The following is a 14,579-nucleotide window of genomic DNA, read 5'->3' on the forward strand; positions in this document are numbered from 1 at the left end:
TTTGTTATTTCTGGAAATTTCTTGGAATGCACACATCAGGCACTTACTCTGTTAGTACACACTCATGGCAAGCCTGAGGCTTATTTCAAGAAATCTTTCAAGAGAATTCTTTTCAAATACTGAGAATGCGCATTGTACATACATTTAAGGAGATCAAATGCAAATAATTTGGAAATCCTGTTATTCTTAGTGGGTATGCAACAAACATTATTTGATTGAAAAGTCTCCTTACCCTAACATTTTAATCTAGAAAACAAAATCACAAAAACTAGTGAATCAACTGTATTTACTTATGTATTTATATATCTGTATACTTTTTATTAATATGTTTACATATAAGATAAGCACTAATGCTGAAATTGGAATGATATAATGTTAAAATGCATATTATTTCAGAAATAATTATTTATTAATTAAATAGATATTTTTGCTCTCACTTAAGATTGCTGCTATTCATAATTTTTAGCAGTTAATCTGTTTAAAATGTACTTTATTCTTTTTCAATATTTTTCTTAAGTACTTTAATAGCAATAAAAGATCTGATTCTAAATTTATAGTTTAATACTTCTTTTGATAACTTCTAAATGAAAAAGATATATAAATTCAAATTTAAGAACTGAATCATTGGCCATTTGTTACTGAACCATCGTACTAATTTTAAAAATGTATCCACCAATTCTAGATGTTTCTCCTCCTAAATGTTTATTTTTTATTTTTTATTTTATTTTTATTTTTTTATTATTTTTTTAATATGTGTGTGTGTGTATATATATATATGTTAAGTTTTATTACATCCATTTTTTATTACATCCATTTTATTTATTTATTTTTTAATTTTTATTTATTTATGATAGTCACAGAGAGAGAGAGAGAGAGAGAGAGAGAGAGAGGCAGAGACACAGGCAGAGGGAGAAGCAGGCTCCATGCACCGGGAGCCTGACGTGGGATTCGATCCTGGGTCACCAGGATCACGCCCTGGGCCAAAGGCAGGCGCTAAACCGCTGTGCCACCCAGGGATCCCAATGTTTAGTTTTTAAAACAACTTGCTCTTTGCAATGGCTTTATGCCACAGTAACCAGTATTTCAAGGTACAATATGTGCTGAGGATGAATGTCATCCTTAAGAAACAGTGGTTGGAAACCCATATTTTAAATAGTTTCATTGATAATTATAAATTTGCTTTCAGATTTCTTTTTAGAATTGATTAGTTCATCAATCTTTATGTGGCTAATGAAGAGCTCCTGTTAGGCATAGAACTGATATTCTTTGTTGTTCTTGTTCACTTGTGCGTGTGTAATTATTAGTGTTTTCTTCAATCTGTGGTGTCATTTAGCAATGATCTATTGAAACTATTTGTCTATTTTTATTAGAGTTAGTTTAATCAAAACTGGATACTATAACTTGTACATTCACCTGATCCAAATCACAATACCTGAAAGCAAATGAATGAACATCACGTGACCATTCCTGTTCTGCCTTCTCTTCCCATAGAATGGGTTCCATGTATGACCAGCATCAACTTATGGGCACAGTGAGAGTGCCAATATCATTATTTATATTAGCAAAGCTTCATTTACTTCTTATATTTAGATAAGAATTTTACTTAAAGATTCTATATTTTCTTCTTACATCTAAAAGGATGTACATACCCCATTTTGTGAACCACTGCTCTAAGTGGAATATCCTGTTTGTGCTCAGTCTGTCTCGTCATTAAGGTACAATGCAGTTGATGTTCTCAAACTATTCATTCACAAAAATCTTTAATTTTCTCTCACAAGGGATGGGCTAGTATGATAGGTTACAGTCATGGCCCCCATTCATTACCCCTTTTTATATCCACATCTTTTTCCACTTGACTTTATAATGCCCTTCCACTGAGAGTTGGATGACTGGCTGTAACACTTGTCGCTAAATTCAACCGCGTGACTTGCTTTGGCCAATGGGACGTTAACAGACATCACACAAGTGATGACTTGAAATGACATTAGGGTTTGTTCTTTTGTACTTCTACCATTGTCATGGGAAAGATAAGCCCAAGATAAGCCCAAGATAGCCTTGTGGTTCCTGGAGGAAAATAAGAGGCACATGGAGCAGAGCTGAGTTGTCCAGGTGGTCCTAGATAATGGCAGCCTCGATCAGCCCATGGCCAGCTAACCCACAGGTGCACGAGCAAGAACAGTTGAGGTCAACAGAGCCCCGATGTGATCTGCTGACCCCAGTCTCGGGTCTTCTAAGGGAATAATAAATTGTTGCTCTTAGAAGCTACTTCATTTTAGGTGTTTTTTTTACACGGCATTTGCTAAATGATATTAATTAGTCTCCAGGTTTTACTGGTTAAACTCTAATGTCCCCTAATGGCATTTACAAACTCCGGAGTAGGGAGAGAGAGTACTTTAACTTCCTCCATTTGTATCCTCCGTTCACTTCTCAGCTCATTGCACTCTGCCTTCTGAACCTTTTCTAAACTATGCTCAAGATCTTTCAGCACTATTTGACACTGTTTATCTATAAATGCTTCTTAAATTTTCTTTTTTCTTAGTTTGGCATTTTTCTTTCCTGCTACTCTGTGTGTGTATGTGTGTATGTGTGTTTGTGTGTGTGTGTGTGTGTTTGTGGTTCATACGCTGTAATTTTCTAAAGTTTTTTCTTTATTTTTATTAGTCATGAAACACGTACGTAAGTGATCCCTTCTATCCTTGCAATTTTAACTGTCATTGATAAAAATAATATAGCCTGGGGACATGTCTGATATATTAACAATCACATTAAATGTAAATGGACCAAGTTACCATTATCTCCTAGGATGTTTTTAATAAATTGGAAATTGTATCCTCGGAACATAGTCTCTTATTTTTTTAAAGACTTTATTTATTCATGAGAGATACAGAGAGAGAGAGAGACATACAGACAGAGACACAGACAGAGGGAGAAGCAGGCTCCATGCAGGGAGCCTGATGTGGGACTTGATCCTGGGTCTCCAGGATCACACCCTGAGCTGAAGGCAGATGCTCAACTGCTGAGCCACCCAGGCATCCCGGAACATAGTCTCTTATTAAAATGCAGCAAAATTAAACATCAGTGACAAAAATAAACCAACACATCTGGAAATACAAAAACACTTCACAGTGTCTCACAGTGTCTCACTTCACATGTATCTCCTACATAAAGAAAAAGAAAAGTCATAATGGGAATTAAAAATTGTCTTTGAATGGATAATAATGAAAATACTATTAATTATACTTATTATATAGGTGCTGTAATCAAGACTTTGGAATTAATGCAGGGATAGATAAACAATAGAAAAGAAGAGCAATCTCATAAACCTGTCCGTACCTATGTGGACACTATATACATAAGAAAAATAATGCCATTATAGATCTGTGGAGAAAGATGGACCAGTTGATAAAATGGTACTAGAAAGTTGTGTTTCCATTTAGAAACAAACAAAAAAACAATGTTCAATCTTTATCTCATGTGATAAATAATAATTCCAGGACCTAAATGTCAAAGACAGAACTTTTACATCTTAGATGAAATGTACAGGGATATGTTTATGATATTCACATAGCTTTATAATCTTTATTATAATTCTTACTGGGTAGCATATTTAATAAAATATTTATATGTAGAAAATGTGAGTAATTTCTATGACTCAATAAGAAAAGACAACCTAAAAGGAAACTGAGTACATGAAATGAATAGATGCTTCATAAAAGAGAAAACTAGAGGTCTTAATAAATACATGAAACTGTTAAAATTCACTACTCAATGGGGAGATTCAGATGGTAGCAGTATCAGTAATCATTGATCATAATGGCTAAAAATGAAATATTGTATTTATATCGAGTTGTAGAGAAACAAGAGACTTTATGTGTACAGACCTCTAGGATTTCAATTTGAAAATATGTTGAGCATGCACATACAGTACGTTCTGGTAATACCACTTGTAGATTTACTCTGGAGAAGTGGTGGGCCTACCGTGGTCCATGGGCCAAATCCTATCAGTTATCTATTTTTATAAATAAAGACTTAATGGAATATAGCCACAGTGACTCATTTATGTATTGATATTTGACAAATAATAATAATAATAATAATAATAATAATAACAACAACAACAAAGTTATAACATTAAAGTTGGGTGGTTGTGATATCATGTGCATGTAAAGCCTACAGTGTTTACTGATTGGCCCTTTATGAAGAAAGTTTATCGACTTCTGGTTTAGAGTAATTCTTGGGCCTTTGTCCTAAAAGCATAATATAATAATGTTCTCAGCAGTATTTCTTGCAATAGTGACAGATTGAAAATAGGAAAAAAAAATTAAGAACATAGAAAAAGGAGGAATATTGTGAAATACTCTTAAATGATACTGCTATGTAGCAATGAAAATGAATCAAAGTACTAGATATATTGCCATTAATGAATTTCAATCATGTAACTTAAAGAATCAATGTTAGGAAAGGATACACGCTCTCTGATGCCATTTACATGATTGTTGAAAATGTGACATAGAAACACACATATTTATGTAGTGAATATTTAAGCACATGTTTGGGAATGATAAACACCAAATCCGAGATAAATATTTTCTCAGAGAGTAGGGGAATATGATTGAGGAGGAATCAGCGTGAGAGAAGACTTCAGTGATATTTGTGTTCGCATTTCTGCTGGTAATGGCTTCGAGATGTAATGATATTCTTTATACTCTTATATACATCTGAAGACAAACTAAGATAATACACAAATGAAATCTATGGTGCCTTTTGTGAAGATTTGCAAGCTTGTCAGGAGAGAGAGGAACGACCATAAATTGCAGCATGGGATCTTGTAGGAATAGGAAGCTCTGTGAGTAATGAAGATACATAAACAGCTGACTGTTTTTTCTGGATGTTCCAGGGACTGGGAGTATGATTGTGAGCAATTTCTGATTCAGGCAGGTAGGAAACTTGCTTTAGGTGAGAAATGGTCAGAAGCGGGGATTGTTAAAATTGCCTACAACATAACACGAGTGCCTGATTGGAGTGGGATGGGGGAGAAAAAGGGACAGATCACTCTGGATAGGTTGACACTTGGGACACCATGAAGACTCAGAAACACACAGTGTTGCTGAAACCACTTCTTAAAGAAGAATTCATCTGAAACCTGCTGTTTATAAACCTTGCATATCTCCTATGTAATCTGCAGGAAATGATTGCCCTAGTGACAGCTTCTGAAACAGATAAAACCTATCATAATTTTACAGAAATGGAAAATTTGAATTTAGGTTTTATAAGAAATTGTAAAATGCATTCAATTTTCCTGGACAAATAAATGTCCTATGTATTCACATCAGGCTTAGATTTGAGGAAGCCATAGCTGGAAAGAAACACTTGGATAAAAACTTAAATAGTGAAGACTCATCTCTTAATCTAGATGTTTTTTTTTTTAAAAAAACTATATATGGAATTAAACATTTTTAAAAAGGACTAAACCACTGAGAGTGGGTTTCAATTCAATCATGAAATTTTCTCCTAAAGATCAGAGAGATGCAGCCCAAAGCCATTGCTTATTTCCAGTTGATATGTCATGACCTATTGCTGATACTTTTTCTTTTCATCCTTCCAATTTTCGAGAAATTACTGGGAATCATTTACTTGATTGAAAAGTGTACAAATAATTTTATATTTTCATAAGCATATGGCCTTTTTAATGTGTCCTTTTTTATATGCGTAATTTTAGTTGAATGAAATTCCCAGTTGCTAAGGTGCTTATTTCAAATGTGATGACTGTGGCTTTAGGCTCAAAGGACAGTTGCTGAATTACCATTCTCAGATGTGTAATTGAATATTTTGGTTATCTATTGTGTGTTTGCACAAACACACATTGACAAAAATGTTAATATCTAATATGTTGTCAGTATTAATCACAATTGTGAATTGTTCCTCTAGTCTGAATTGTATACATTCTCTTCTAAGGAAGACAGAGCGAGAGGGAGGAAGGCAGGGAGCAGGGAAATGAGAAAGAGAGGGTGAGAAAGTGAAGTTACCTTAAAGTGTTGGACAGTAGTAAAATAGGAATCGATTGCTAGCTCATCTGTACAAATATTCAAAAGTACATTTTAACCTGAGTGTGTTTATTTGCAAAATATTTGTATTTTAAGTATTACAGTAACTTGTCAAAGTATTTTATTACGACTAATTTTATAAAATAAACTTTATTGAAATTGTCATCCCCTGTTCTTGCTAGCAACATGATATCTCACCATTTTTTTAGAAAAAAGAAATATGATATTTTATAGTTTCTTTGGCATCAGCAGATGATGACTCATACAGATTTGACAGTTGTTTCTTTTTTTCCTTCTTTTTTATTGCTGGGGGGTGGGGGAATGGGTTACTGAGAAGGCTGCCTGCTTACGCTTTTTTGAGATAAACTACTTAGAACACCATCCGAGACCCTGCTCCAAGCATGCTCCTCTCCCACACTTGTAAGTTATAGGATGCAGTAAAGCAGCTTAAGACCTTGTTTAATTAAAAGAGGCCAGAATAAAATATATTTATTTTTTCTTTTCTTAATATGTAGCCAATTGTGTAAACACACGTGCTTATCTCATTGTAAGTGGCAACGTTTATTGGTAAAGAAATCATCTTTCAGAATTTACTTCTCTCAGCATAGTAGTCTCTTTTGTTAAACTATATTATTCTTTTGTTGGAATTCTATAGTGACCTTGTATCTGCAAACATTTATTATTTTCCAAAGAATTCTATTTTATGTTTCAGGAATATACAATTGATGTTTTTTTTCGGCAAAAATGGAAAGATGAACGGTTAAAATTTAAAGGTCCTATGAACATTCTTCGACTTAACAATTTAATGGCTAGCAAAATTTGGACCCCTGATACCTTCTTTCACAATGGGAAAAAATCAGTAGCTCATAATATGACAATGCCAAACAAGCTTCTTCGAATCCAGGATGATGGGACTCTGCTGTACACAATGAGGTATGTTTTTAGGCTTGAGATGTTGCATTTAAATATTGAGAAACCCATGTATTAAACAACCAGCCAACCTAGTTGTCAAGTATTAGAACAAAATGAACATTTTTATAGCAGATCATTGAGGTAACCACGGTGTGCTTTGTAAATCCCTGGATATTAAAATAAGATAAAATAGGAGTGTGAGAGTGACTCAGTCGGTCAGGCATCTGACTCTTGATTTCTGCTCAGATCATGATCTCAGGGCTGTGACATCCAGACCCATGTTGGGCTTTGTGCTGGGCATGGAGCCTGCCTAAGATTCTCTCTCTAGCCCCCTCCACACTCCCCACCTCGCACACATTCACATGGGTTTTCTCTCTAAAAAAACTAAGTAAGTTAGTGTTTATGAGATTGATTCTCATCTTAAGTGTTAAAAACTAAGATTGCCTTAACTATTAAGAACTGATGATTATTGCCTATTTTCTTTTTTACATTACATTTTAATTAAGTACAGCTTGAACATCATGATTTAAAATGTCCTTTAAACCATCATATACTTTTATTTTTAATATTTAATCAGATATGCCATCAAAATTTCAAGTGTTTTTTAAGCAAGCTATTACTTAATATTTGATCCTTCTAATAAAGTCAATCTAAAGCAAAAAAAAAACTCACTTTATTTTAAAAGGTAGTTTTTATTTAATAAGGCTTATGTACTATAAGCATATATATTAGATTGAACAATACAAATTGCCATTTTGTAAGTGAAATAGTATCATGTAGCATAAATTTCATTTGATTCAACCATTAAAAATTTATCTAAAGAGGGGTAACTAGGTAGTTCAGTTGGTTATGGGTCTGACTTTGGGCCAGGTCATGATCTCAGGGTCCTGGGATCGAGCCCCACATCAGGCTCCCAGTTCGGCAGTGAGTCTGCTTGTCTCCCTCTCCATCTGTCCCTCCCCCTGCTCATGCTCTGTCTCTCTCAAAAATAAATAAATAAACAGAATCTTAAAAAATTAAAGAAATATACAATTGGTGACTGTCTGTTTATATATATTTATGTAGTATAGCAACTATTCCATTTTAACTCTTCTCATGAATTAATCTTTTAAAATAGGTTACTTCTATAAGAAAGAAAACAATCACAAATCTAGTAGGATGATGTGTAATCTAAAATTTAAATGTTCAATAAAGGCTTTAAAGCATGAGTAACTTTATCAGCATTCAATATAGATTAGACATGTATTCTGAACATGTGGTGTGTTATTATTTCATATGAAATGTTAGGTGGTGGGTTTCAGTTGTGTAAATTATTTAACAAGGGGCAAAAATACAATCCTGATCTTTAAAGAAAAAACTCTTAAGGACTCATTACTAAATGACCATTGCCTAAAATGGAAGTGGTAGCTCTCTCTGAATCTTAAAATACAGATGCAGTGTCTCTGTTGGTTTTACACTCTGAACATTCCTGTGGGTTATGACAATGGTTGGAAATTTTGGCTTTTAACAAAATGTTGGCAGAGAACTCACAGAGTTTTGGAAAATATTGCATGGAGTTCTACTTAAATACTCTCTTAGAAGTACATAAGTTATCATTAAATTGTTGGCCACATTTGTTTTGCTCATCATAAGAGTCTTCTAGAAGTTCAGTTTAATACCTTTTCTATCCATTTTACTTGTGTGTGAAATGGAGTAATTGATGACTGTCTTTATAACAAGTTTGCTGTGATTACTCTTTAATGTGATCATGTAGATACAGAAAAAAAATTATTGGACAATACATAACTCGTGCCCATATTTTAGGCAATAGTCTAGTTTGAACAAGATATCTCTAAGAGCCACATCTATATATTATCTATATCTACTTGTATATTTAAATCCATGTACCTGTATATAGCATGTGATACTCATTCATAGTTTACATATTTTTGGAGGGAGTCCTGTGAGCTAGTATTGAATTCTTATATCAGTTTTGCTGTATGATTGCTGATGACATAAGGGAGGAAAATAACATTCTTTTCGTAATAGAGATTTTTTCTTTTCTTTCTCTAGGATTTCAAATGTTAATAGTGAATGTTAATGTGAAAATAGCCCTTCAAAAATGCGTATATAACTTCTTTACTACTTAACAAACCACAGAGTTCCAAATGGTTAAGTATATGTGTAAATAAATATTGCTACTTGAGTTCATATTTTGCATATGCTAATGTCTTCCGAAGGATCACCTAAACCTGAAAGAGAACAATTTAAATGTGCATTAGCCTAATACAATGCTATAATGAAGATCGTACCTCATCCTGGATGCTGTTGAGAACAGCAAGGAGTCTTGACTTGTCAATTTACTTAAACAAAGAGTGAAATTTTTGCTTTTAGGCTTACGGTTCAAGCTGAATGTCCAATGCATTTGGAGGATTTTCCTATGGATGCTCATTCATGTCCTCTGAAATTTGGCAGCTGTAAGTATGGGGATGAAGATACATATTTTGGGTCTGTCAAATCAAGGGTAGGCAGCAGCATTGCTTCCCTGTACAGTTGCTTCTCATTCTGTGGAATGCTTAATATTTGCCCCAAAAGGCATAGAAGTAAAAGGCTTGCTGGTTTTACTCAAGGAACTAATTGGCTAGCCCAGTTGTACTCTCAAATATCATTGTATTTTAATCACAGAGTTTAAAATCTCGCTTGCTTTACTGCTAGTAAAGAACACCGTGTGTTTCTATACATGGATAAAGGTAGTCCAAGAGCTCCTAATGAAGGTCAAGACCATGTCATTTACCTTCTTTTCCAAGCTCCTTAAAAATGCAAAATACATTTTTTTTTGTAACTAAGAATGAACTGTAAAGGATAGATTCTATTGTTTATTAAGGTAGTAATCAGCCTGTTGCAAGTGGCAGGCACAGAAGCCGGATCTGTGCTATTATTATCTTCCTATTTTCCAACTAATGGAAAGGATTTTTAAAAATTTCCTAAAATAAACTTGAAGGAGATGATGTAACTGGATTGCTATGTTTAGGCACCTTGTGCTTACATAAAATATTTTAGAAAAGGCTCTGTGCATTTGGCCATTCTCTAGGTCACTGAGGTTATATCTTGTATGTCAAGCAGAAACATTCATTCTCCTGGAATAATTGAAAAGAGGGAAGGTCAAATCATCTCCCTAGGCCCACATTTAGGGCAAGTTCACGATAAATCCACAGACACAGCTCTAAAGCAGCTTCTCTCTTGTGTTAGCATGTCCTATCACCTGACCTTTTCAGAAACCTTGCTCTTTCTGGTATCCCCATCTTTATCCATGCAGGGCACCTTTTGACTTTTCGTTCGCTTGAACAAAAATGCAGTTCCCTTACCTGGTTAAAAATATGTATGATTGAATAGATGCCTTCACCCCACAGACTATCAAGTGAAAGAAAAGAGAAGAGAATGATGGCTAAGATGAATGCAAACTCCTCTAATTATTTTGATGACCATGGTTTCATGGAATGAGAAGTTCAGTCTTGTTTGTTCTGTTCATTCTTACAAAAGGTGTCAGCTCTCAATTTTCTTTGCGAATCTCTTCTTTGTTTAACTACAAAGCCTTCTTTTATTGTCATGGAAACCATCACTTCAATACTGGCATTTTTTTCCAAAATTATTTAAGATAGTCAATCATGTTATACAACGTAAACATGATGCGGAAAAAAACTACAGCAGATGCAGCAGAGAAAAACTCATTTGCATTACATAAATGGCATTAAAGAGAAAATTGAAAAGCCTTGCTAACCAAAGGAAATGATTTATTCGAAATGCAGTATTGGTATAAGAAGGAAAGGAATTTTTCAGTGGACAAGTTATTGCCATTAAGGCACCAAATATAAATGATGTGATGTCTCAATTCTGAATATTAAATAAATATGCCTGAAAATAGTTTAAATAAAAATTTAAAATCCCTTGTCGTGTAGCCACAAAGTAGTGAAATGCATGCATGACTTTCTTTTTTTTATTTTATTTATTTATGATAGTCACACACAGAGAGAGAGAGAGGCAGAGACATAGGCAGAGGGAGAAGCAGGCTCCATGCCCTGGGAGCCCGACGTGGGATTTGATCCTGGGTCTCCAGGATCGCGCCCTTGGCCAAAGGCAGGCGCCAAACCGCTGCGCCACCCAGGGATCCTCATGCATGACTTTCTGTATCTAGAAGCAATATAGACAACACACAGAGTTTATTGTTAGGAATTCTCTTAGTAATTGCTTTTTGTTTCATTTTCTTCATGTTTATTTTCTGACACATTGACAATTTGATTTGTATATTCTTTTACTTATCCTTGCCAAGAGTAGGTGGTTGATAACTAAGCGTTTAAAAAAATGGACTTTAGGGGGCACCTGAGTGGCACAGAAGGTTAAACATCTGATTCTTGATTTGGCTCAGGTCATGTTCTCAGGGTCTTGAGATTGAGCCCTGCCTCAGGCTCTGCACTCAGAGCATGGAGCCTGCCTGAGAATCCCTCTCTCCCCCTCTGCCCCACCTCCCCGTTCACACCCATTCTGTCTCTTTCTCTGTCTCTCAAAAAAAAAAAAAAAAAAAAAAAAGCTGTGCATTAAGTATGGTGTAATAGATTAATTAACAAGCTAATCCAAACCTTATAATGTTAGCACAACAGATTTTGACAGAAGTAGCCATGACTTTTTCTTCTAGTCATTTATTTCTCTCTTGCTTAAACGCTCCCTATAATGATAGAATTTCTGGAAATTTATCTTTGTTCTTAAATTAAAGGAGCATCTTTTTGTATGTTTATAATTTTGAATTCATGTTTATTTTGCTTTATTTCTGTTGCCTCACATCTTTATATAGCCTCTTGCTGTTTAACATGACTTAAAAGTTCCTAAATGGGAGTCTGGCTGTATTCTGTGCATTAGTCAAAAAAAATATAAATCGTCTTCGGGGATAAAATTAATAATTAGAAATGATTTGGGGATTTTTTTTCTGGTTGGCAAATATTAAGAATCAGTCAGTATGCATTTGATGTTCAATGCAGATTAGGACTTGAAAATGGCTTATGTAACAGAATTAAATGGAATTATTTAATGAAAATCTAACTTAGGGATGGAATTTATAGTGAGATTTGTACAACAAACTATCTTTCTCTGCTTTTATACTTTACTGAAAAACACTGCAGTGGTCTCCTGGCTTATATGTGTGTTGGTGGACTGGGAGTGCCTCTAAGCTGCATTACATGACTTTCTGCTCTATCTTCTCTCACCAGACTCAAAATCTAAAAACCATATTCCTGTCTAACTAATAAAATGCTATAATTGCTTTTTCATAGGAGACACTGGGAGTATCAGTCATCTTCTTTAACATATTCTTGAGCTATTATGCAGATTTCCATGAAAGTAAATAACAATTAAAAGTAAATAACATAATTAAAATAGTATGGGTTTATTGATTAATCTAGCAGGAATGAACTGAGAACTTTCTCTGGGTGACAGGCTCTGTACTAGGTGCAAGGAGTGTAGACATGAACAAATCCCTGCTCCTCAGTATCTCACTAGTTTCTTGGAAATGTCACTGCATTTGTGGGATTCCATTTTCTCTTATTTATGTTTAAAAATAAACATCAAAATTCAGAAGTGGAATCATTATACTTAAAAGGTTCATAATTTATTAATATTCACAACTACTGATGTGCATTTATAGGGAGAAAAAAACAAGCCACTTAATGATCTGCAAATGGATTGCTAGTTATCCACATTACTAATGTTGCTTATTTAATCCTAGCAGCAGAATCATCAATGATCAACTAATTGGAATTAATACAAATTTAGACCTTGGAGTAACTAGAATTCATCCATATGCAAATATAGGAATATATTTGTTATTAAAAAATATATGTACACACATATAAGGATATGCACATACACATAATTTTGTTTTTAGAGTCCTATTTCAAAAATCGTTCTACAGAATATAATTTAATTATGGATATAGGTGAATATGTGTATGATGAAAACAGTATTTCACTGTTACAACATTGAGTAGCAACATGCAGAACCCTGACAACATTGTAGTAGGTCATTAAAAGACCACCCAACAAGTAAGACACGAACTCATAAATATTCACTTTATTGTGACTGATGCTTAAATGTGAATTGGTCTGTGATCGTAGGCCTTGGCTCAAGGTAAGGAGCAGGGCCATCCCAGAACAATGTTATCAACCTGGAAAACTTGTAGATGGCAGGTAAATGAACTTTTCCAGAGTCCCAGAGATCTAAGGGCAGAGATCTTGCTGGAAACAGCTAGTCGTTTCTCTCTTTCAATTGAGAACGTAGCTGTGATGCTGAATTTGCTCAAGAACCAAGAGTACCTAGTACTTACAACGTTCCCATGAGCAAAAGTTCATAGAAGTTCTTCAAAAAGTCAGTAGTATAGTGAGAATTGACTGTTAATTCAACTGTGGAGAGACTTCCTGCATGGAGAGGTCAGCTGTCTCCCACTGGGACACACGGGCATGAAGGAGGTGCCAGGGCCAGAGAATGGCTAAGACAAGATATACTTCCTGCCCTCCAGTGCTAGAATCATCTAAATTCTGCTAAGTTGTTCATCTTTGACCAAACAAATCAGAAGGTTATATCTGTTTGAGTGTTGTCTCCTGCCAATCCATAGCTGGGGTGCTGTGAAAGTATAGTCCAGCGAGGCCTGTGTGCATTAATTTTAAAATGAACATGTTTTAAGGACTATTTATATCTTGATGAAACTATAGCACCATTTTTACATGTTACTGGGTGAAGGCTTTGAAGAAAAACCTACAGAACCAAATACAAAGATGGTACTTAAAATAAATACAATGCATTTTGTCAGTATTCTCATATGATAATGTTACTTTTATGTCCAGAGAGTGGTATCATTTTGAATTATAAATACTTCATGAGTGATTGCTATTCCCAAGTAAACCATTTAAATGGGCTTTAGCCATTTATAACCTGGATCAAGGTAAGGTTACTCCAATGTCTTCATCTATGACTTTGGGACTATGGAGGATATTTTAACCATCGCAGGGTGCAGTGGTTTTTGCAGGCTCTGAAGAGGAATTTGCTGTTCATTTCTCAAAGTGGTTACAATGAAAATACTCTATGATCATGATTTTCTCTCTTGGTCTGCTTCACACTGTAAATATTGAAAATTGTAAATTTCAAAGATTTTTTCTTTTACTTTACAAAATATGATCTGTATAATCAATTTTTATAATAGTGATTCTATGTAATATATAACCTTTGATGTTGCACTTTATTGGTAGTTCTTACTAAGTGCTTAATTTTTTTTTTCTAATTTCCTACAGATGCATATACAACCTCAGAGGTCACTTATATTTGGACTTACAATGCATCTGATTCAGTACAAGTTGCTCCTGATGGCTCTAGGTTAAATCAGTATGATCTGCTGGGCCAATCAATTGGGAAGGAAACAATTAAATCCAGTACAGGTTAGTAAAATGACCCTGAAAAAATAGTTTCTAAGAAAATTGATGGGTCAGAGTCACTGAAATATATTAGTTTACTTAAAAAGTTTTGGCCTTGGAGCCCAAGAACTAGTAGCATAGATTGTAGGAGCTTTTTAGATATTTACAGTCTCAGACCTGACCCTTTATGAAA

The 14,579-nt window shown here is 34.5% G+C and overlaps 1 protein-coding gene across 13 annotated transcripts in view; it reads left to right on the forward strand.

The window, feature by feature from the left end:
• The window catches only part of GABRA2 (gamma-aminobutyric acid type A receptor subunit alpha2), a 126,501-nt gene that overhangs the window by 63,397 nt on the left and 48,525 nt on the right, over positions 1–14,579 (forward strand). For all 13 annotated transcript variants that reach the window (XM_072749084.1, XM_026016567.2, XM_072749088.1 and 10 more), the window contains 3 exons: positions 6,757–6,977; positions 9,330–9,412; positions 14,267–14,410. In XM_072749084.1, the coding sequence (XP_072605185.1) occupies positions 6,757–6,977; positions 9,330–9,412; positions 14,267–14,410 (448 nt within the window). The remainder of the gene's footprint in view (positions 1–6,756; positions 6,978–9,329; positions 9,413–14,266; positions 14,411–14,579) is intronic.

This window comes from Vulpes vulpes, chromosome 2 (assembly GCF_048418805.1).
Source record: "Vulpes vulpes isolate BD-2025 chromosome 2, VulVul3, whole genome shotgun sequence".
In the NCBI taxonomy this organism is placed as follows: domain Eukaryota; kingdom Metazoa; phylum Chordata; class Mammalia; order Carnivora; family Canidae; genus Vulpes; species Vulpes vulpes.